Raw genomic sequence first — 25,468 nt, 5'->3', positions numbered from 1 at the left:
CAAACTGCATCTTATTGCCAAAAAGTAAGCTGAACTGAAAATACAAATGCTCACAATTTAAAATTACCCATTGGAAATAAAAGCAAAAGCAGACAAAATAATGAAAACTCTTTAATGTTATATATAAGTACTATTTGGGGGCTATTTTAATAAGCAAATGTTTATTTTAGTTGCTTAGAATATTCTCTTAGATTCTAGATACATAAATTTCAACCCACATTCCCCTGTTGCCATAACAACTTGATGCACTTGTTCTCTTGTGTCATTTTTTATCACATCAGTGTTGTTTTTTTAAAAAAACTTTGGTTGCTATGATAACACGGTATAGTTGTTAAATTTATTCTATTCACACTTGTTCTACTGGAAATTGGTAATTTGCTTTTATTTTTCTCCAAAGAAGCTCATATTACAGAAGTGTAATAATGAAAATGGTGGGATAAATTCTAATACAAGTTTATATTAAAATTTCACCCTAGCTGGTTTGGCTCAGTGGATAGAGTGTTGACCTGCAGACTGTAGGGTCCCGGGTTTGATTCCAGTCAAGGGCACATGCCCAGGTTGTGGGCTCGATTCCCAGTAAGGGGCATGCAGGAGGCAGCAAATCAATGATTCTCTTTCATCATTGATCTTTCTATCTCTCTCTCCCTCTCCCTTCCTCTCTAAAATCAAGAAAAATAATTTTAAAAATTTAATTATGTGTATTCATTTGTGCCCAAGTGGTATTACCTCTATGACAGGAAAGATGGCTAAGTGATTATCTAATTCCACTCTAAAGAAAAGAACTACTTTTGCCGTCCTGAGCAAGGGAAGTGGGTAGGTTGAGGTCCAGTTCAATCTCCAGGTATGAGTATTAGTTGGAGGAAACTGTTCAGTGGTGTTAAGAAATACTCTCACCAAAAGCTGCTGTTACTGCCTCCCTTAGTAACTACCTTGCTTCACTATAAAATGTGAGCTCACTTATTACAGGGAATGAAATCCTGGTTAGTAGAACTCCCTAATCTGTGCTGACCTACTCCTCCAAAAGGGAAAATCTCTGTTGAAAGTCCCCTTGTGTAGGATTAGATATTGAGTTACATATGCATTTGTCTTTATTTATTCAGCTAACTCCTACACTTCTATTTTATTGCTTTTAATGATACTTATAGAAACAACTAATTACATCACTTAAAATTAATATATTCTGGTTCCTTCCAGCTCCAAAGATTGTTATAACTTGGACATTCTGCGTTGAGAGGCATGCCAGGGTATAAGAATAAAAAAGGCAAGAGACTAGGATCAAAGACGCGTGGTTAGACTCTACTAATTACTGTGTAGCCCTGGGAAATTATTTATCTGTTGATTCTTAGTTGTCAAATCTGTAAAATAGGAATGGACATAATTAGCCCGTAGATTTTTTTGGGAGGAATTCAGCGAGATAATACATTCAAAAGGTCTAGTATAGTGCCTAACACATAATATAGATGCTCAAAATATCTTAGTTGCCTCCTTCTCCTCCTATTTCCTTCCACTGAAGGCCGAGAGAAAGGAGTGAGAAGCCAGAAATCAGTGGAGTTCCAGTAAGGAAATGAGGGCAGATTTAAAGCAGCCTCCTCTCTTAGTAATTTAATGTTCAGAGGTAAAGGGAGCATGGCTAATTTGGACTTCATCTGGACAGGAGTTGCTGTCCCTGATATCGGAGTCTGCCCAGTGGCAGTGGGAGCCTCGAGGAAGCCGTAGTATTCAGTTGTCTTGTGTTTTGGTGAGTGTGTTCGTGTTAGAACATGGACCCAGCCACATGCCGAGGTATCATGTAATAAGCGAAATCCTTCTGGCAAAAGCTTTGTCATTAGGTCTGGAGTCGGATTTTGGGTCTGTTTTGGAATTTTGGAAAGTCAATGTCTCTGAACCTCAGTTTCCCATATATGTGCAACATATTAAAGCATATTAATTGAGCACCTGTAGATAATACATATTTTGGGGGTTTTATTATCAAGGTAATAAATGTAATACTGATGATAATGTCTGTTAACACTAGACTGTTGTGGCTGACAGTGTTGTGAATAACAATGATAATGTTGATTGAGAAGCGCTGATTCATTTAACGGGGAATCAAGGCAGACTTTGGTCCTAGCAGGAAAGCATAGGGGAATTGAAGAGAACATGTACGTGCTCAGAGCTAATTCTAGGCACACTGGATCTTTGACTTAAGACAGGAAGGTAAATGCCTGCTACTACCCTCAGCCATAGGTGAACATGAGAGTAATATTCTGCTAGGCTTGGTCCAAACTGACTCTGAAAATGAGCGTGCTGTGTCTCCAGAAACAAGTGTCTTCTCTTGAGAGTGGCTGGGGTGGCTGGAACTGACAAAGTGACTGTGATTCTATTCCTTCTCAATGCCAAAAGCACTCTTGAGTAATAAGCCAGAGCATTCAGAGAGATGCATGACTCTGTCAGGCCACTAGGGTGTCATTTAGAATCTCTCTGCTGGAACAATGAAGACATAAATTTCAACCCACATTCTCTGGTTGCCATAGTAACTTGATGCACTTGCTTTGAAGCGTCTTTTGTGTCTTCCCCATTCCTTTTTACTTTCTATCCTTTTTTTTTTTTTTTAATTATCAGGATTCTTACCTTGCCAGTGATTTCATAAATGTGGCTTCCTACTCTTCTGGCTTCCAGCTAAATTTCTGAATTTGCTGCTGGGGAGTGATTTCCACCTAAGAATAATAGCTAAATATGCATGTTCACACAGCCTTGCCTGTGTGCCTGTAAGTCTCTCTCTCTCTCTTCAACACACACACACACACACACACACACACACACACACACGTGCGCGCACGCACACACAGAGAGAGATAATTATATTAGAAAATGCACAGATTTCTAAAGCCTTTCAATGGTTGTAAAAAGGCATTTTGTGTGTCTTCAATAAAAATTGTGATGTAAGTGGTTCAATTCTACAACAACAAACTGATGTAATATTTCCTTAGCAACTGCAATGTGGAAGGCTGAATAAAAAGCGTATTTCTCATTGCATTTTTTCTCCACTTGATCACTTTAACACATTTAGGGTAAGATTAGAAGTGTGCTTCAGTGTACAGAGCAAAAGACACACTTGAGCTTGTATTCAGACTCCATCATCTTTTAGCTCTGTGATTTTTAACCACTCTCACTCAGCTTGATAATAAAATGGGTTGATAGTTACCTTGTAAGATATTTCTGAAAAATAAATTGAGATAATAGAAGTATAGTACCTAGAATAGGACATTCTAACAAATGTTAATTCTTTCACATCTAACAACTAACAAAAGATATCCTATATAATAAAAGATTAATTTGCAAATTGACCCTAATGGCAGAACAACCGGTCACTATGACACACACTGACCACCAGGGGACAGACGCTCAATGCAGGAGCTGCCCCTGGTGGTCAGTGCACTTCCACAGGGGGAGCGCCGCGCAGCCAGAAGCCGGCTCAGGGCTGGCCAGTGCAGCGGTGGTGGCAGGAGTCTCTCGCGCCTCCGGGGCAGCGCTAAGGATGTCCGACTAATGGCTTAGGCCTGTTCCCCGCAGGGAAGCGACCTAAGCCATTAGTCGGACATCTCCCGAGGGTTCCTGGGCTGCCAGAGGTATATCTGACTGCCAGCTTAGGCCTGATCCCCCAGGGAGCGGGCCTAAGCCAGCAGGTGGACATCCCCCGGGGGATCCTGGACTGTGAAGAGGGCACAGGCTGGGCTGAGGACCCCTCCCTCCCCCAGTGCACGGATTTTTGTGCATCGGGTCTCTAGTTTGATACATAAAATCGATTTGGTCTCACTAATTAGATGAATGCATACTTTCTTCATATTGTACACATTTCCACATGACAAAGATGAGGCAAATCTGAAAACAAAGGAGCAGAATGGTATGCAGTCTCCTTGCCAGGATGCTCACAATGTACAGAATGACAGTGGAAAAAGGCATTTCCTGGAAGCCTCCAAGAAAAGGCGACCTTTTGTTACATTCAGTTAGGATCTTTTATCCAGCACCACACCTGGTTAAAAACATCAAGCTAGCCCGGCTGGTGTTGCTCAGTGCTTGAGTGTCTACCTATGAACCAGGAGATCTCCGCTCAATTCCTGGTCAGGGCACATTCGATTACCAGTAGGGGGCATGCAGGAGACAGCAGATCAATGCTTCTCTCTCATCATTGATGTTTCTATCCCTCTCCCTTCCTCTCTGAAATCAATAAAAATATATTAAAAAACAAACAAACAAATGAAATCCCTATCAAGCTAATATCGAGATTTAGAATTGTTTCTATCTACTGAACAACAATAGTCACACCACAACAAAATTACCCTTTCACATAGGAAATGACTGTGCTACAAGTACATTCTAAATATAAAAATACATTTAATTGAGGCAACAGGGAGGCAGGAAAACATTAGGCATGCAGGCAAAGGGCCATGCCAGGTTATGAGGGCTATTGTTATTCATTGTGTGCATTGCTTACAAGGAAAAAATAAGAGGATAGAGGGAAAATTAAATTTTAAAATGAGAGGTGCAATTATATGACACAACACCTGCTTTTTAAAAGTTTTGGGTCTTTCATAGAGTAAGTCACAGAGAATTAAACAACAATAGAAAAGACATCACAGGGAAAATTCTTAAAGGGTACTATTCAAATCATGATTTAAAATATATATATATATATTTCAAGTATTAAGAAAAATGAATATCAAAGAATAAATAAATTGTTTCTCCTTTAGTGGTAGCAAAATGGAAGTGGTAGGTGAATAAATATTGTTGAATAAATGTTTGATAGATTTATCAATTAAATCATATTTTACTGAACAATTGAAGAATTGCCTGTTTGATCATAATTCAGAAAGAGCATGGGTTTTGGAATCTGATTAAATCAAATTAGAATCCCCACCCTGCCTTTTGGTAGCTGAGTAATTTGGGGCAAGTAATTCAACCTCAATAAGCCTCAATTTATTTTCTGAGATAGGAACTCTGAATTCGTCTAGATTCTTCTATGAAACTTTGTGTAAAATTGGACAAGACCCTTTGCTTCTGGGGGTCTTTTTCTCTGATGTATAAAAGTGAGGAAGTTAGTCTCTAGGTGGCGATCTCCATGAATACATTTGCAGCTCTGACATTCCTGAGCTCTATGTTCTATGTAGTGCTGCTCTTGAACTATATTCCTACAGCTAGGGCCTGTAGTTTCAGGCTTCTTCTGAAGCTGCAGTTTAGGTTGGATCAAAAAAATCAGATCCTGAGAATGACACAAAAAGGCAGCTTGTAAAGATTTCTGTTTTTTCTCATGCATTCCTGTATCTTTTAGAAAGTGTGCAGTTTATATACCTCTAGGATCTCAATGTATAATGCGTTGGGTACCACAACTTCCCCAGGTCAGTAGCTTGCACTAATCTTTAATTAATTAGAGGACTTTGTGGTTCTGTTTCTCTTCCTTGAACATTAACAAAGCATGTACTTTGTTCTAAGCACTATACAAGGCTCATTAAAGAAAAGTTTAATAAGAACAACACACAGTGTTATTTACTGTGGGAAATACAGAACTATGTAAAGAATAAAATAAATGTCACCTACTATCACAATGTCCATAAGTAATCAAAACTATATTTTGGTGGATTTTTTTCTCAGTATTTGTGTGTGTTTTATTTTATTTTTTTATATATTTTCATTGATTTCAGAAAAGAAGGGAGAGGGAGAGAGCGATAGAAACATCACTGATGAGAGGGAATCATTAATCAGCTGCCTTCTGCATGTCCCACAATGGGGATTAAGCCTGCAACCTGGGCATGTGCCTTGACCTGGAATCCAATCATGACCTCCTGGTTCAAAGGTTGGTGATCAACCACTGAGCCACACCGGTTGGGCTGCATTTTAATTTGTTTTCATTTTTATTTATTATTATTTTTATTTTTAATCTGTATTGTTGAAAATATTACATAGGTCCTCCTTTTTCCCCCATTAACCTCTTCCATCCTGCCCTCAACCCCCTACAAGGCCATCACCACCCCATTGTCTGTGTCCACAGGTTATGCATATATGTATACGAGTTCATTGGTTGATCTCTTCCCACCTACCTTCTTCTTCCTTCCTTTTATTTTTAACAGACTTTGGATATAGTTAGTATAAAGAGTGGGCCAAAAGTAGGTTTACAGTTGTGAGTATGCAAAACAGAATTTATCCCTAGGCCTGGCTGGCAATCAGGGCCGATTGGGGCCTTCTGGCTGCTGGCCGGGGCCTTCTTTTGATCTGTGCCACCCCCTGGTGTTCAGCACACGTCATAGTGAACAATCAAACTCCCAGTCTCCCAGTCGAACTCCCAAGGGGACAATTTGCATGTTAGCCTTTTATATATATAGACTAGAAGGCGGGGGGTTGTCCCTCAGCCCAGCCTGTACCCTCTCCAATCTGGGACTCCTGGAGGGATGTCCGACTGCCCATTTAGGCCCAATTCTGGTGGGATCGGGCCTAAACGGGCAGTTGGACATCCCTCTCACAATCCAGGACTGCTGGCTCCCAACTGCTTGCCTGCCTGCCTTCCTGATTGCCCCTAACTGCTTCTGCCTGCCAGCCTGATCACCCACTAACCACTCTGCTGCCAGCCTGGTTGATGCTTAACTGCTCCCCTGCCAGCCTGTTTGCCCCCAACTTCCCTCCTCTGCCAGCCTGGTCACCCCTAACTGCCCTCTCCTGCAGCGTTGATCACCTCCAACTGCCCTCCCTTGCAAGCCTGGTCCCTCTCAACTGCCCTCCCTTGCAGGACAGGTGCCTCCCAACTGCCCGCCCTTGCAGGCCGGGTGCCTCCCAACTGCCCTCTCCTGCTAGCCATCTTGTGGTGGCCAAGTTGTGTCCACATGGGGGCAGGATCTTTGACCACATGGGGGCACCTATATTGTGTGTTGCAGTGATGATCAATCTGCATATTACTCTTTTATTAGATAGGATAGAGGCCTGGTGCACGGGTGGGGGCCAGCTGGTTTGCCCTGAAGGGTGTCACAGATAAGGGTGGGGGTTCCCTTGGGCTGTGGGGCGGCCTGAGCGAGGGGCCTGTGGTGGTTTGCAGGCCGGCTATGCCCCCTGGCAACCCAAGGGGAGGCCCTGGTATCTGGAATTTATTTTCCTTCTACAATTGAAACTTTGTAGCCTGGAGCGGAGCCAAGCCTGCTGCTCCCTCCGGGGCGGCAGCCATTTCTGCGGCAGTTAATTCACCTTCTACAATTGAAACTTTGTAGCCTTAAGCGGGTGAGCCCGGCCAGGGTGTGCGGAAAGCTTTGCTTCCCCTGTTGCCAGCGGCAACCCTGGCCTGCTCTCTCAAGCTCCATTCTGCCGCCATTTGTTTGAATTTGTTTACCTTCTATAATTGAAACTTTGTAGCTTGAGTAGAGGCTTAGGCCTGCAACGGCTATGGAAAGCTTGGCTTCCTCTGTTACCTAGGAAACCTTGCTCTCTGTGGCTGTAGCCATCTTGGATTGGGGTTAATTTGCATACTCGCCCTGATTGGCTGGTGGGCATGGCTTGGCTGGTGGGTGTGGCTTATGTAGCGGAGTGATGGTTAATTTGCATATTACCATTTTATTAGAGAAGATTACTTATTACATTATTTTCCATATGAACAACTGTAAACCTGCTTTTGTCCCACTATGTATATTTTTTCTAACATACCTTTCTCATTTAAAATAATCTGCTGGTATTTTTATATCCATGAAGATTCTTCTAGAGCATAATCTTTTATAGATTCAAGACTATATTGAGTCATTGCAGAATAGAACAGTGGCTAAGAATATGGACTTTGGAGTGAGACTATATGGATGGAAAACACAGTCTCACCTTCTAGAACAGTGGTTCTTAACCTTTCTAATGCCGCAACCCTTTAATACAGTTCCTCATGTTGTGGTGACCCCCAACCATAAAATTATTTTCGTTGCTACTTCATAACTGTAATTTTGCTACTGTTAGGAATCGTAATGTAAATATCTGTGTTTTCCGATGGTCTTAGGCGACCCTACTAGCGGTTCTCAACCTGTGGGTCACGACCTGTGGGTCGTGACCCACAGGTTGAGAACTGCTGTTCTAGAAGTTGTGTGTTCTAAGACAATTTATTTAACTTCTCTAAGCCTCAATTTCCTTATCTATAGCAATAATACTACAGGTCTCATAGCTTATTGGGATGATTCAATGAGTTAATCCTTATGAAGCATTGCAGTCAATAAATATTAACTATCATTGCCAACATTTATTTTGTCTTATATCTATTTTAAATATGTAAATTTAGTTCATTTGAATTTATTGTGTGTCTGAAAATATTTAGACTTAGTCTATCATTTTGGGACATAAAATTTTTTTGGGTTTTTTTTTTGGTTATTTTTGTTGTTGACCATCCTTTTTCTTTCTACCTTATGCACCCATTCCTATATTCTATTGTCCTAAATATAATTATATAATTGTATTTAGTTTTTTCCTCTGCTGGTTTGGAAATTTCTGATTATATTTACATTTACTTTTATTGGTTATCTTTTTTGACATACACAATAATCTATAAATTACTCTAAGAAATTTAAAGTTAAGTATTTTTCTCAAATATGACACGGATCTTAATGTACTTTAACTCTATTGAACACTCCAATCTCCCAACTTATCCTTATTTGAATATAAAAATTAATTTAAAAATCAATGGCTTATTAAATGCATATGTTTTTTTATTAAATCCTGTTTTTACCATTGACCTATTTACTTATGTGTTTTCTGAGGTCACTCTTCTTCTTGCTGAACTACATACTTTAATAATTATGTTTGTAATGATCTCAATTGTTACATTGTCTGAATATTTGTATATCTGTACCTATACTTTTACATGATAATTAAGTTGCGTATATACTTACAGGTTAACAGTTATTTTCTCTTGACACTGTGAACATATATCCTGTTGTCTTTAGTCACTGTTATTGCTGAGGAGAATCTGCTTATTCTAATTGTTCTATCAGAACAATTAGAGCTTTTTCTATCAGAGGACACTTATTTTGTAAAATAGTTTTCCACTTGAATTGTTCTGGTATTTTCTTATTATTAAACTTAGATTAAGCATATCTGGCAGAAGAACTTTAGTATTCATTTATCAGTCTTGCCTGAACCAATTATTACTATAGAGATTGCCCCTCAGTGGTTTTCTAATTTCTTCATTTTTTTCTGCACTCATTATATAGCTCAAAGTATATAGCTCAAAGTATCTTGAGTATGGCTTTCATTGTGTTTATCCTCCGTAGGATTTGTTTAGATTCTTGGATCTTTGGGTTTATGTTTTCATCATTTTTGGAAAAATTTCAGTCATTATATTTTAAAATTTTTACTACTCCAGTCTTTCTTATATACTCTTCGTCTGCAACTTTGATTATGCATATAAAATAACAGTGAGTTATTTTCTTTATTTTTAATTGTTTATATTTTAGTTTTTCTTTTGTTAAGCCCATTCAATAATTTTTATTATTATTATATATTGAAATTTTTAGGTCTTAAATTTCTGTTTGGTTCTTTTTTATACTTTCCTTTTGCCATTAATCCTCTCCCATCTGTTCACTCATTATGTTTACCCTTTCTCTTAAATCCTTAAGCATATTTGTAATAGCTATTTTTAAATCTTCATTTGTTAATTCTAATGCTTTTGAGATATTTGGATTTATTTGTGTTAATTTGGCTCCCCCACCCCCATTAAAGGTAACATTTTTATGATTCTTTACATGACTAGCAAATGTTGATTGCATACTGAATAGTATTAATTCTTCATTTTGAGAATTTAGGTTTTATTGTCTGTTTTTAAATAATGTTGAGTTTTGTTTGGCAGGCAGTTAATTTACTGACAGATGAATAATACTTTCAACATTTGTGTTTAAAGCTTTGCTATAGCAGTTTTAGAATAGCTATTATTTTAAGTATAGGGTAACTGTATTTCTAACACATGGCTTTCTAATTCCTCATTTTGAATTCCTGGAGTGTTGTGTATTTTTTCTCCTCTCTGACTGGTCATATGACATGTTTATCAGCACTATGTAGCCTCTGATATATCTATTCAGCTTACAGGTCCCCAATAGCTATTTTATGTCAGGCATTGAAGACTTTTTCTCTGTATGTGAAGCATTTTATTAAGCCAAAGACTTAAAAGAAACTGTATGCTAGTTTCCAGAGCAACTTCTCTTCTGAGATTTCTTCTTTTGGTACCTTGCTCTGCAAATTTCAGCTCCTTTGCAGTTTTGAATTTTGATCTTAAACCTCTTCAGCTCAGATAGGCCACTGTTATTTATTTGGCCTCTACTACTTCCTCAGTTCGTCAGTGCAGTAAGTACCTCTAGGCAAAAGTCAGAGAAATTGTGTGGCTCTCCTTATATGTTTCTGTTTTCTCAGGGAATTACAGTCCTGCATTGCCTGTTCTCCAAAATCTTAAGTGTTGCTTCATATATTTTTATGCAGTTTATGATAGTTAGTCTTATCCAGTACCACATACTAGTACTCTATTATGGCTGGAAACAGAAGTATTTGTCATTGTAAACCTTTAAAAAGTTTGGCTAACTACTGTACAGATGTGTACAAAATAAGAAAGATTTCTATGAACTAATATAGTTATTTCCAGGATATATTGTTAAGGTAAAAAGAACAAAGTGCCAAAAAATACCTATGATATGCTATCTTTCATGTAAGATGTGTGAAATAAACACACACACACATATTTCCTTCTTTGTGCAAGAGTCAAATAGTAAGGCTAAGTCAGATATTAATGATATTGGTTATTTAAAGAGGAAGATTATATTGGAATAAAAGAAATAAGAGAAGAGTAACTCTTCTATGAATATATCTTTTTGTATAGTTATAAAGACTTGGGCAAAGAAAGGAAGTCAAAGATGAGCCTAAAACATCTCACTCTGCCAGGATGTAAGAAAGTGCTCTAAACTTAATGAAGATATTTCAAAAGGACACAAAGGCCAACTTGAGGGGAATCCCAATGGCCAAATTTGAGACAATGTCAACAATAGATTATAACCCATATAATAAAATGAAAATCCATGAGTTTTATTGGTAAAATTATGTGAATTGATGAATAAACAAATGAAGAAGAAATGCTCTTCTCCTGCCAACTAGTAAGCACAAAAGGAATGAAGGAATTGGAAAATCACCACTGGCCACCTCCAACAAGAATGATCAATAAATGCTAAAATTAGTGAGTGGAAGAAGGTGAAACAAAGGATTTTATCTACACTGGATTGTCATCTATAAGACTCTTATTAGTTGATCAGGGAAAATACTAACGTTACAGCGGAGAAACTCAGCAGAACCACCTTAGCCAAGTTGAAAAAAGAATTTTGGGGGGGTGAAAAAGACAGGTTTTAGGAAATTTTAGAAATGAAGGGGACCATGGAAGAAACATAGGGATGCAGAGTAGCAGAAGGTACATTTCTATAGAATGAGGGAGGTGGGAACAGCAAAAGGTCTATATTTACAAAAAAAGAGAGAGAGAGAGAGAGAGAGAGAGAGAGAGAGAGAGAGAGAGAAGGAAGCCCTTCATTCAGAAGGAGAAGAAAGCCCAAAGGGAATAGGAAAAGAATAAGGAAGGAGTTACTATAGTAACCAGTCTAAGGGAATAGTGACTAATCAGCAGGGATATTAAGGCACAAGGATCTGCAGCATTTATAAGCCATAGGGAAAAGGAACTCAGTGGAACCATTTATCCCTCTCCCTGTGGGAGTCTGTTCTGTGGGACTCTTTCCCCCTCCCCATGTGTGAGTCTGTACTTGTTCTTCAATAAATCTCCACCTTTGATATACCATCTTCTGTCCATGGATTCATTCTTTGACTCCGCCGAACAAAGAATCTGGGTTCCAGTCCAAAAATTCTGCTTCAAAGCTATCAAAGGTAACATTACCAGTCAATGGGACAAACAGCATGTGCCTCCTGGTAATGGTGTACTGAGAAGTACACATTATCACTTCTGTGGTAATTTCATGATGTATGTATAACCTGAATTTAATCATTAGAAAGTATCAGTCAAACTCAAATTAAGAACATTTGACAAAATGTCTTTTCAGTACTCTTCAAAACACCAAGATTTAAAAAGACATAGAAAGACTGTGAATTTTCCAGATTAAAGGAAATTAAAAATACATAAAAATCATGCAGTAAGTGTTCCAATACCAAAAGCTAATGACATTAGGAGGATAATTGGTAAACTTTGAATAAGCTCCATATAGGGTTACAGAAGAAATGATGCTTACAGAAGACCAGAGAAAAACCAAGCAACGCCCAGAGAAATGGAGTTACACTGTTTATTCGCCAGTGGGCCCAGAGGGAGATGTCTCCCAAATTTCTGGGCAAAAACATGGAGGAAGCTTTCCTTATTTATATCTTTCCACCCCCTTTGTCTCCCAAATAAGGATTTTTCTGGACCTTACATCAGATGAATAGCCTACAAGGTCAGACAGCCAAGTTTATCTTCCCTATTATTCAAGCACCTAGAAAGCAAAGTTAATTTACAGAGTAAGGGGACATCTAAATATAACAGAGTTGACTCACAGAATAAGTGATCATCTAATAGCAGAGAATTTCAAACAATAGTTTTTACAAAAATAGGGGTTAGCCTTCTCAGTAGCAATGTTATTTTCTTGATTTTAATCGTTGTACTGTAGTTATTTATAATATTAACATTTTGGAAATGTGTGTGGGTGGAACATGGTATTCTTTATTTCTGCAACATTTTCTTAGCCTCAAATTATTTCAAAATATATTTTAAAATTAAGAAAATAATAAGGCTAATATGTTTATGTGACCTTAACTTTTGAAATATTTCTCCCATTTGACCCCTCTCCTACTTCCCTATCATTTCTCCTTTCAACCCTTCTCTTGTTTCCTATTTTTCATGAGATAATCAAAATTTTTTGGCTTAACATCTAAGACACTCCAAAACTGGTTTCTGCTTATGACCTTTTCTATTTTATTTTTTAAAAGTCCTTGCCTCATGGTTGAACAACAGTAGATAAATGTCCTTCTCCAACTACCTCCTTCTGTTTTATTATCCCATGGCTCCGCTTATGTCCCAACTTGTCTTCAAGGCATTTTTTGTTGTATGTTTCTTTATTTCAAACTTGAATTCAATTGATCAGTTTATACAATTGTCTCACCTACTTCAGTCTAAGTTCCCTCAAGCTCTAGCACAGTAAGCATAATTGAAATGTTTATTGAACTGATCCTATTTTGAATTTCCAGAGCACTTTGTCCCCATTTCTTATATGATGCTCATAGCCTTCTACCTGTTTTTATAGTGACATTTGTATATATCTTATCTTCTTTGTTATATTAATTTTGTTGTTGCTGTTGTTTATGAACCACATGCAATAGAATGTGATGAATATTTGTTAAATCAATAAACAGGCTGAGGACCTTTCTTGAAAACGGGTACTCTCTTCTCTTGAGCTCTTACAGAGTGCCTAGTTTGTTTCTTCCTTCCGCTTTTAAAGAGTTCCCAAGGCCTTTATCTTCAGGATATACATAATAATGGAGTTTACTCTTCTCTCAGAAAAGAAAAGAACTTAGTTTCATCAGTTTGTAAAGCTGAGCCAGAATCTCTAAAGCAGCAGCAGGTTGTTTCCTATGACATGAAAAGGTCTTCAACCTCACAGTCCTGTAGTTCGCAATGTTTCTTACATCTGAAGACGATATTGCAGCCCTTGCTGGTTTTGCCCAGTGGCTAGAGCATCAGCCTGTGGACTGAAGGGTCCCAGGTTCTATTCAGGTCGAGGGCTTGTGCCGGGTTGGGGTTGTGGGCTCCATCCCTGGTGGGGGCCTGCAGAAAGCAGCCGATAAATGATTCTCTCTAATGACTGATGTTTCTGTCTCTCCCTCTCCTTTCCTCTTTGAAATCAATACAAATATGTATTTAAAAAATGAAGAGGATATCGCAAAGTGAAGTAAAACCAGGTGCTTCATAGGTATAAGCCAGAAAATATGAATAGGATTGGACAACTCCAGAACACACCTGGGGTATACTGCTGGCTCATCTGTATACTTCACATTCACAGAGGAATGAGGGGGCGGCGCTCCCACTGGCCAGCATCACAGAGCTTCTTAGACTTACTTTTGGGAGTCTATAAGGCTTTTGGTTCCTGACACAGATTTTGTGCATGATGCTCACCAGTACTAACACTAATTTTCAAAGAAAAGAATTCCAGGTTTGAACAAAGTAGTATAAATAAATGGACAAACAAAATAACTTAAAAAAATAAACAAGGCTATAAAACAGTTAAATTTAGGTGAGTGCTTATTTATCTTACAAGAAGAGTTACAGATTAAAAAAAAAACATTTGCTAAAGATTTTTGTAAGTAAAAAACTTCTGAGATATATGAGATGAATCAGTTTAAAGTAAAGTTGGTAAATATATATATACACTAGAAGCCCAGAGCATATAGTTGTGTACTGGTGGGGTCCCTCAGCCTGGCCTATGGGGATTGAGCCGAAACCAGCTCTCCAACATTCCCGGAGGGGTCCCAGATTGTGAAAGGATGCAGGCCAGGCTGAGGGACCCCAGTGGTGCAAGATTGGGGCCGGGGAATGCGGGAGGTTGGCCAGCCTGGGAGGGACCACAGGAGGGCTCCAGGGCATGTCCAGCCCGTCTCACCTAGTCTCACCCAGTCCCTATCGGCTGGACGCCAGCAGCAAGCTGACCGACCAGTCAGAGCGTCTGCCCCCTGGTGGTCAGTGCATGTCATAGCTACTGGTTGACTGGTCAGACACTTAGCATATTAGGCTTTTATTATATAGGATTTCCAGGCCTCTGATTATTATTTATTTATTTATTTTTAACTCTTCATTGTTGAAAGTCCCCCTTTTTCCCCATTGAACCCTTCTAGCATGTGCCTGCCCCCTGCCCGGGGCCTTCACCACCTTATTGTTTGTGCCCATGGATTATGCATATATGCATACAAGTTGTTTGGTTGACCTTTTCCCACCCACCCACCCACCCACCCACCCACCCACCCAACACCCCCATGTTCTCTCTGATATTCCAGTTTGTTCCATGCTTCTATGTCTCTGACACCTGGCACATGAAGGATATCAATCACTTTCAAGAAACTTAAAATCTATATGAGTAGATAATGCAAAAACAATAAGTTCATTTTTCCTTTTGTTTATATTCTAAGTTATTCTTTAAAACACAGGTGATTAATCATTATTAAAAATGTAAAGCAGAAGTATATGTCCTGGGGGCATCATAAATGAGAGCACTTCATCTAGCTAAAAAAAGAGATTAGACTTTGTGGAAGAGGGAGGCATATATGTAGTTCTTAAAATATTGGGTAGTGACAGAAATGGGGTGCCCAGGAGTAGAAGTGGGTTCTGAAGAGAAAATGATTCCATTTATATTGAACAGATTTGAGGTACCAATGTGAGTTTCAGAGGTAATACAAGCAAGCAACTGAAAATGTAAGACTAGACATTGGGGGACAGATTCTGTAGATTTGAGCCTTCTGGGAGTGAGAAGAGATGGAGGAAAGGAAAAACAGCTGAGCTCAGGTGCTAAAAAGAGGAAGAGGAAATAAAAGAAGGAGTAATCAATCACCTAAAGATAGGGTGTCAACTAGGAGAGATGTGTTTCTGAATATAGAGATAACAGTTTCAAGGAGGAGGAAGTAGTAATGATATTAAATGCCAGAGGGAAAAAAAAGGAAGATAGGGAGGACTATAGAGAGTCAGAGAAAGTGGAAGACAGTGAGGACTAGGAGGTCCTTGGTGAGCTGTAAGCTTGCAGTCAGGTCAGTATCCAGGGGAGAAATGGCAGCATTCAGGGACTGAAGCGGAAGTTGCAAACTGGCTGCCCTGTGCAGACTCCAGCCTGAGCTTATATTTTGTTTGATCTATTCTGTGTTAGCGCATATGGTATTTTAAAAATATATACTTTTTGTTCCTATTTAAAAATAAAGGTATTTCACATAAAAGTTTGGGCTTCCAAGTTGTCTTGAAAATTTTAAACATCCTGCAACATTGGGTTTGGGTTTTCTCATTGCAACGAACATGCTTGGAAATGACTAGAGATTGCTCTTATTAGACAGGGCATGAGCTCTCCTTTCTGCCAAGGACCATCCATCTCTTCCTAAATATTTCTTACACCTGGCTCACTTTATTTATTTTAAGCACTTGCCATCATTTGACACTTTGACATCTAGATCAGTGGCTTTCAAACTCGGATGTGTCAAAATCACACAAGAAACACAGATTGCAGTTCTCACCCCTACAGTTTCGGAGTCAGTAGGTTGGGGCTGAGGCCTAAGAATGTGTCTTTCTAGCAAGTCTCTGGGTAATGCTGATGCTGTTAGTCTGCGGACCACATTTTGAAAGTTTAAAGGATAAGTGAGCGGTAAGGAAGTGGTGCTGGAGTTTGTGCAGTGGTTAGATAGAACTAGGCTCTGTTTTCTCATCTGGGAAATAAGGATGATACTGTTGACTTCCTAGGTTTCTGTTTCATTCTAAATGAAATAAATGGACATAAACTATCCATATCCTTCAAGCACCTAGCTTATGTTAACATAAGAAACATTCAAACATGTAAAGAAGTTTTGTGAGTTTATTTGAGCCAAATTGTTGACAATTGCCAGGAAGCAGAATCTCAAGGTATTGAGATAATGCTCTGGAAAATGGCAGTTTGCACCTTATTTTATACATTACAGTCAAAAGGAGAGACATAATTGGGTTACATGAACTCCACTGGTGATAGATTAGGGAGGCGGGAGAAAGCAAAGTGTGTGTGGGGGGGGGAAACCCCTGGGATTTGACCTCTTGGAGCAAGAGTAATCAAAAGTCTTTATTTTTACAAGAATGAAGTATAAAATAAAATTATTATTTCTTTGAAAGCCAAATTGATGGGATGTCAACAGTGGAAGGAGTAATGGTAGGGATACAAGAGCATAGAAAGCCAGTTAAGGTTTTGAGATTCAGGAATCATATTGGCCAGAGCTGTGAGAACAGCTTTGGGTTCTGCCCCCTGAGTGGAGGAACCACCTTCATTTCAGTTCTGTGTAGCTAGAACTGAGGGCAAACAGCATCAGCATCCCAGTGGACACGATTGGTTTCAGGTTAGCTAAACCTTTAGTGAAGCAGGCCAGAGCATTTAGTGTAAACCTCTGTGCCTTGAGGACCCCATTGAGCCAGGGTTTGGCTTCAGGGCATTTTTGGGTGGAAGCTGCCTCTCTTATTCATAAAGCCATGGTAGTTAGAGGACTAAAGTTGTAGGGCTAAAAGGTAGAGAGCGTGCCACAGCTTGCCAGAGCCTCCAACACAGCCTATTGATTTGGACCTCACTTTAAGGATGCTTATTTGTGTATGAGCTGACAATAAAGATCCAGTCAAATGTCCATGTAAAACCATATTCTCTCCAATATTTAGAGTCCAATATAGTACTGGACCTACTTTTTGAGGTTGAGACTAAACACACACACACACACACACACACACACACACACACACACACACACAGAGCAGTTTTTTCTTTGACATCTAGAGGGGATTTGCCCACATTGGCCCTCAATTCTCTCAGTTCATTTTCCACTTCTGCAGGCCGAGTCTTCTGATTTGCCAACTAACAGGGCATCATCAGTATAGTAACAACTTTGAACATTACAGAGTAAAACCACTCACCCTAGATCTTTATGGCAGATCGCAGAGGCGTTTAGGTATTGAGGAAGCACTGTACATGTACTGGGGGCCTTGCCATATGAATAAAAATTGGCCTTGGACCTTGAGCGCCAGTGGGATACAAAAAAAGACGTTGGAAAGATTACGTCCCAAGTGCTATCAGTCAGTGCAGTGGATTACGTTAGAAATGTTTGGAATGGCTGAGGGTATAGGATCCAGAAAGCCACAACTCTGTCTACATCCTGTTCTTGTCACCATAACTGCCAAGAACTGTGAAGGGTCTAGGATTTTACCCTCCTTGCAATCCAGAAACCCTGCCACAGTTTCCTGGGTGCTTTCAGAAGACTACTAGGGCAAAGACAAATGGCTTTATTATTTGCAACAATAGCAATAGCTAGACAGCATTTTCTTGAACCAGTTCCTCAAGCCCTTAATTCTTACAGGGAAATGCAAAGGTGGCTAAGTGATACATTTGCACACAGTGGAGACTAATCCTCAGTTTAGGGAACACAACCTTCTACAATAGCCAATGAGTGAACATTATTTCAGTCATCCAAAGCTGTAGTCATACAAAGGTCCTTGAAACGATAGTCCAGATTACAGTGGTTGGCAAGCCGTGGCTCGCGAGCCACATGTGGCTCTTTGGCCCTTTGAGTGTGGCTCTTCCACAAAATACCACGTGCGGTCGCGCACGTACAGTGTGATTGAAACTTCGTGGCCCATGCGCAGAAGTCGGTTTTCTGCCTGGGCGAGTCTTTTTTGAAGAAGTGGCGTTAGAACACTCAAGGGGCCAAAGAGCCGCATGTGGCTCGCGAGCCGCGGTTTGCCGATCACTGGTCCAGAACAAAGTCACTCAGTGCCTCTGCCTGTACTGTGGACTCCAGAGGGTACTACAGAGTGGAGATTCCTGCAAGTATGGGAACTTACATAAAATGCAATCAACTCTTCTGTCTTCATCTTCCCATTAACCAAGTTCAGCTTTTAGCAGATCATCAATTTGCATTTGAATGATCTAAGTTCAACACTCCCTGACTAAAAGCTTGCCTTTGAATAGCTGTCCCATTTTATGTTTTCTCTTTGGGAGCAATATAAAAATGGGTTAAACAGTGTATTCATATTCTAAAACAGACACAAGCAATATTTAATAATATTCAGTTCTTAGACATTGTAATGTGCATGTTAAAAATTGTAAAACATTTCATTCACCTTGCAGAAAACAAGTAAGTACTGATGTTTTATAACTTTTTATTTTTTTAGCTTACAGGTTGCAGTGGACCAAAGGAAAATGCTTCATATATTGACAATCAGTTTTTTGGAAATGAAACTGACAAGAAGACCAGTGTAAGTGTTAGAGTGTTCTCTTTGTTTCTACATTTAATGGGCAAGCTATGTCTTGTTCTCTGGGATATAACCTAATTTCTGCCTTTGGTCTGGTCAGCATACAGGGTTCCCCTGCTACTGAGCTGACATTGACTGCGTGTCATTTTGAGTCACTACGTTTTTGTTTTGAAATTTTTGTTTTCTGTGTTTTGGTGTATATTCTTAAGTTGCCGGTGATCACACAAACTTTTTGTAAGCAACCTCACTTCTCTCTTATCTGGTTCAGGTCTCTTTCAGAACAACCCTCACACTATGCTTTGGTTGTGGTTTTTAGACTCTGTTGTTGTTTTTTAAAATAGCTTCCCCTAAGCAATCTAAAAATTATTTTAATCGTACTTTTTAAAAAATTGTCATCTTGTGTTTTTATTCAAGACAAGGAATCAAATCATCTACAGATCAATGTAAAAGAGGCCATAGTGCTTTATATGATGAAACCAAGAACTTGAGCTTGTGAAAACTATGTGTATTTCCAAGTACAAGTATTTTACTAATTGGCAACCTCAGATTTAATTTATTTCCGATCAACTGTCAGAAGGTGACCCTTTATTATAGCTCAATGATATAATAAATTGGGGTTGCATCCTTCATTTGATTCATAAAGGCACCAAATTTCATTATGAAGATAAGAAAACAAATCACAGATATTATTTTTATGAACATTAAGTATTTAAAGCACACATAAAACTCTTTTGGGAGATTATTTTGTAGAAATTGAATATATTGAGGCTTTTTGCAATTTACCTTCAATGATGTTTCTTCTTGTCTTTTTTCTAAATCTAGCAAACAGATATTACAGTCTTCCATATGGCCCCATAGGCCTTCATATAGTTTTCAAATATAAGGTGATATGTCTACTAATATTCAATGAAGAACAGTTTCTCTGTTGATTTATCATTTATAACCTGAACAGATTTTCTGGCATTGCCAATTGATTGAGCCTCCTACTGTTGACTTGTCCTTGGGACTTGGACAAAGTTCTGAGTCAGTCCCAATTATCAATTTTGATCATTGCTGTGAGGAATTCAGTGAAAATAAGAAAGGTTGTATGTTGAATTGTCTTTCCCTTTATAAGGAAGCCATGGAACCTAGAGCTGAATTGAACTAGAGATCAATTTATCGAATATGTTTTTAAAAGGCCGTATTTTCCTCTGATGAAAAATATTTTTGTTTAACATAGAAGTTGGTATTGAAACTATTTGAGACAGTTAAAATATGCTAAATGTGCTTTCAGGAAAGGAAGTCCTTTAATTTGGCAGTAGCGTTGTTGTTCTTCAAAAGGGGAAAAAGAGGGTAAACATCCATCCATACTGGACTCCTGAATACTTAGAAAACAAAATTTTAGATTTCCTGGCTGTCCAAGATAATATTTTTGCTTCCTCAAAATGAAGTCATCAGGCCTTAGTAGGATACAAATGTGCCAACTTGTCAAGCAGTTAAATTAAATAAGTGCTGCCCTGGCTGGTTTGGCTCATTGGATAGAGCGTCGGCTTATGGACTGAAGGGTCCTGGGTTTGATTCCGGTCAGGGGCACATGCCTTGGGTTGTGGACTTGATCCCCAGTAGGGGACATGCAGGAGGCAGCTGATCAATGATTCTCTCTCATCATTGATGTTTCTATCTCTCCCTCTCCCTTCCTCTCTCTGAAATCAATAATATTTGTGTACCCTACCTAATAATAGACAAATATGCAAATTGACCGTACCTTTGCTATGCCCACGATTGGCCAGGAGGCGCGGGGGGGGGACGGGACTCGGGGTGGCCGGGGTAGCTGATTGGGCTGGCGGGACGCTGAGCTGCATCGCCAGCAGCGGCACAAGCTCAGCGTCTGTGCCATGTCTGTGCTGCGGCACAGAAGGGGCCTCTGGGGCAGCGAGCTGATGTCCCGCCGCGCGGACCATCAAAAGCGGGGGAGCTGAGTGCTTGTCCGCTCAGGCACTCAGCTCCCCCGCAATAGAAAGCAAAAGTGTGGGAGCTGGGTGCCTGTCCGCTCAGGCACCAGGCCTTTCAGAGCCATGCCGGAGGCTTCTGAAAGGCCTGGTGCACCAGCGATGGAAAGGAAAGCGTGGGAGCTGGGTGCCTGTCCACTCAGGCACCAGGCCTTTCAGAAGCCTCCGCGGCGCCGGAGGCTTCTGAAAGGCCTGGTGCACCAGCGGACAGGGACCCAGCTCCCCGTGATCAAAAGCAAAAGCGTGGGAGCTGGGTGCCTGTCCACTCAGGCAGCGGGCCTTTCAGAAGCCTCCGCCACGCCAGAGGCTTCTGAAAGGCCTGGTGCACCAGCGATCGAAAGGAAAGCGTGGGAGCTGGGTGCCTGTCCGCTCAGGCTGCAGGCCTTTCAGAAGCCTCCGGCGCCTGGTGAACCAGCGGACAGGCACCCAGCTCCCCTGTGATCGAAAGCGAAAGCGTGTAGGGCACCCTACACGTGCATGATTCAATCATGCACTGGGCCTCTAGTATATATATAAAATAATAAGTGCTAGCAAATATATTAGGAAACTTTTGTGTTTTTTTCCATGGGAAACCATAGTTCTAGCCTATGCTATTTAAATTCTAAAAAACTTTAGTTTCTTTATCTTAACAGGGTAGTTAGGTAGAGATCCTGACAATGAAAATGCTTATTACTGAAAGGAGGTTAGAGGCAGGAAAAACAGTTTTAGGGAAGGGAAATCCATGGGAGAGGAATATATACATAATGGGCAGAGATAGCTCCAAGCTGCCAGATTGTTTATTTTACATACACAGAGGCCGGAGAAATGTTTCAAGGCAAGGGGAAGAAGAAGAGAGGGGCACCAGGTAGGCTTTGAAACTTTGGAACTGATACCATGTAGGAAAAGTGACCAATTGGGAGAGCACAGGGGACATAAAATAAGACAGGGTCTAATTAGAAAGTGGATGAACAAAGAGCTACCAGCATTTATAAACCCGTAGACAAAGAGACTCACTGGACAGGACTGTTTTTTCCCCCATTTAAGAGAGAGAGAGGGCCCTCCTATTTTGGGTACTCCTTCACAGGGGGAGTTTGTATATGTTTGCAATAAACTTCCACAATTTTGCTAAAAATATTTTAGTCTGCGAATTTTATTCTTCAATCTTCATAGGACAAGATCCTATAAGGAGAGTCCGGGAGCTTGCCATTCCATATATCAGTACTACTCGGCAAATAGTAGATTTTCAGGCCATTGAAATTAATTGTAAGTTCTTAGATTTATTTTATTAAAGTGGTAGACTCTATTACAGAGAGCTCTGAGGGTTTCCTTGGATTTATGCCTGTCTTTCATTACTAAGAGTCTAACATTCTTTTGCCTGGAAACCAGTTGGTCATTGCGGGTTTCTACTTGTCATTGTTCAAACTAAATTCTGCTTGAATTAAAATAAGCATCAGTGCCAGGCTGGTGTGGCTCAGTGGTTGAGCATTGACCTATGAACCAAGAGATCACGGTTCAATTCCAGGTCAGGGCACATGCGGGCTTGATCCCTGGTAGGGAGCATGCAGGAGGCAGCCAATTAATGATTCTCTTTCATCATTGATATTTCTATCTCTCTCTCCTTCTTTCTTCCTCTCTGAAATCAGTAAAAAATATATTTAAAAAAACTAAGCATCAGTGAAACTATCTTAATTAAACTAAAAAATAATGTAATTATATGACAAGCAAAATAAGTCATGATTAGTGTTTTAACATAATATGTTATTGTAATTGTTTAATTCATAGATCATTCTTCAAGGGCTATTGACAGTAAACCCCAATTCGAAAATCACAATTGTGTAGATCTATTAAATATAACACTAGAGTTTGGTTTCTTTATCTTCAGAATTAGGGTATTAGATCAGATTATTCCTAAGAGATCTTCCAGATCTTAAGTCTAATAATTCTTTGACAGTAATTGCACATAATAAATTATCTATATATATAAAAGGCAAGCAACTGGCCGACAAGCCGACTGGCTGACCGGCCAGTATATATGACGTGCACTGACCACCAGGGGGAAGACACTCAACGCAGGAGCTGCAGAGTGACAGCAACTTTACAGAGTGCCCTCTCGCACTCCTGGACCCCTCATGGGATGTTGGACTACCTGTTTTGGCCCGATCCCCACAGGCCAGGCTGAGGGACCACACCTGCTGGAGGGACCCCGCTCACTCCACGAGCCCCGGCAACTCCTTGGGGAAGGACCTCAGGAGGTTGGCTCCAGGGCATGTCTGGCCAGCCTCTCCCAGTCCTGCCCCACCAGCTACCTTCTAACTAATTTCCTTACAATGTGCACGAATCCATGCACTGGGCCTCTAGTATTGTATGACTAGAGAACCCACTGATATAATTAAAGTATTTAGGCAGCAATAGGTAACGAACACCACACAATTGTAGACTGAAGTGAAATATATCTAGAACAACAAATAAGAAGAGCTTACTTAGGTAACATTAGGTTGATAACATTTCAAAAACCCAATGCATAAGCTGGTGGGTATTGGAAGTGTGGTCCTCCAACCTGCAGCATTAGCATCCTCTAGGGACTTGTTAGAAAAGTAAATTCCTGGGCTTCACCCCAGACCAACTAAGTCAGACAAGCTGGGGGTGACTCCTAGACATCTGTGTTGTAATAAGCCTTCCAAGTGATTCTCAAGTATACTAAAATTTGAGAATAGCTGCCATGTGTAGTAAAACCCCTGGATTTCTCTGGGGAGTTCACTCACCTTCTTTTTTGTCACGTATTTTAAACAAGTCAATTTAGGGAAGACCCAGAAAGTATTTTGAGGATTTTTAAGTCAATTAATTCAGAAGAAAGATGGGAGGTGTTGTCTTTAAAAGAATTGATCATAGAAATCAGAATCAGACATAACTGTCAGTTGCATTCCTTATCTGTGTCCAGCAGGGAAATGTTCCCACTTTAAGGAAAAAAACAAATGCTTTCCACCTTATTTCAACAAGTTTGGAAATGCTTTTCCCATTATTGAGACTTAGACAACTGATTTCTGCTTCTTATAAGGCAGTGTTTCCAATTTTATACTTCATCCTGCTCTGGTTTAAGGGCTTAAGGGAATCATGGTGCTGTCACTTGTCATATGATGTGGAAAACCCTATGTTACAAAGGGCAATACAATTTTGCAAAATTTGTTGTAGATACCTTGTCCAATACTGATAAAAATTATGTAAATACAGTGAGAAGGTTAAATTTTGGAAAATTAAACAATAAAAGACACCATTGAGAATTTCAGACCTCTATGGATGAAGAAATCTTTTGTTTAATGTGGTTTATTCATTTTTTATTGAAATAATTGGGGTGACATTGGTTAATAAAATTTTAGAGGTTTCCAGTGGGCCACTGTACAATTCTGTAGTATGTCATCTGTATACTTCATTGTATATTCACCCGCCAAAGTCAAATTTCCACTCATCACCATATATTTGACCCTCTTTACCCTTTACTACCTCCTCCTCATCTTCCTTCCCCTCTGGTAACCACCATACTATTGTCTGTGCATATGGGTTTTTATTTGCTTCTTTGGGGGTTTTATTTGTTTATTTGTTGCTTTCAGTTTTATATTTCATATATTTCATACATGGTTCTTGGCTTATTTTGATTAGCCTCATGTTCTCAAGATCCATCCATGTTATCCCAAATGGCAGTATTTCATCATTTCTTATGGCTGAGTAGTATTCCATTGTATATATCTACCACATCTTCCTTATCTAGTCATCTATCGGAGGACACTTTGGTTGTTTCCATGTCTTGGCCATTGTGAATGATGCTGCAATGAATGTTGGGATGCATATATCATTATGAATAAATGTTATCAAATTTTTGGGGTAGATACCTAGAAGAGGTATCATATAACTCTATTCTGAATTTTTGAGGAACCTCCATACTGTTTTCTATAGTGGGTGTACCAGTTTAAATTCCTACCAGCACTGAATGAGGGTTCCTTTTTCTCCACAACTTCTTTAACACCTATTATTACTTGTCTTTTTGGTAATGGCCATTCTAACAGGTGTGAGGGGGGTATCTCATTATAGTTTTGATTCACATTTCCCAAATAGCTAGTGAAGTTGAGCATGTTTTTATATTTCTGTTGTTTGTTTGTATGTCTTCTTGGGAAAAGTGTTCAATTTCTCTGGCCATTTTTTTCTTTTTTTTAATTTGTTTTTATTGATTTTAGAGAGAGGGAGGGAGATGGAGAGAGCGATGGAAACATCAATGATGTTTGTCCCCCACTGGGAATTGAGCCAGCAACCCGGGCATGTGCCATGACCAGGAATTGAACTATGACCTACTGCTTCAATGTCCATGCTCAACCACTGGCCATTGTTTATTTGGATTGTTTGTTTTATTGTTGAGTTGTATGAATGGTTTACATGTTTTGGATATTAACTTCTTATCAAAGGTGATGTTTGCGAATATCTTCTCATATTTGGTTGGTTGCCTTTTAGTTTTTAA

The 25,468-nt window shown here is 39.6% G+C and overlaps 1 protein-coding gene across 5 annotated transcripts in view; it reads left to right on the top strand.

Moving 5' to 3' along the window:
- The window catches only part of DLG2 (discs large MAGUK scaffold protein 2), a gene marked incomplete at its 5' end in the record, with an annotated part of 1,931,014 nt that overhangs the window by 315,906 nt on the left and 1,589,640 nt on the right, over window positions 1–25,468 (top strand). For 4 of the 5 annotated variants that reach the window (XM_079787299.1, XM_079787298.1, XM_079787294.1 and 1 more), the window contains one exon: window positions 18,917–19,000. The exons of the other annotated variant lie outside the window; for it this stretch is intronic. In XM_079787299.1, the coding sequence (XP_079643425.1) occupies window positions 18,917–19,000 (84 nt within the window). The remainder of the gene's footprint in view (window positions 1–18,916; window positions 19,001–25,468) is intronic. 5 annotated transcript variants of the gene reach the window in all.

This window comes from Cnephaeus nilssonii, assembly GCF_951640355.1.
Source record: "Cnephaeus nilssonii genome assembly, chromosome: 13".
NCBI classification, from domain to species: Eukaryota; Metazoa; Chordata; class Mammalia; order Chiroptera; family Vespertilionidae; genus Cnephaeus; species Cnephaeus nilssonii.
This window is presented reverse-complemented; position numbering and strand designations above follow the sequence as displayed.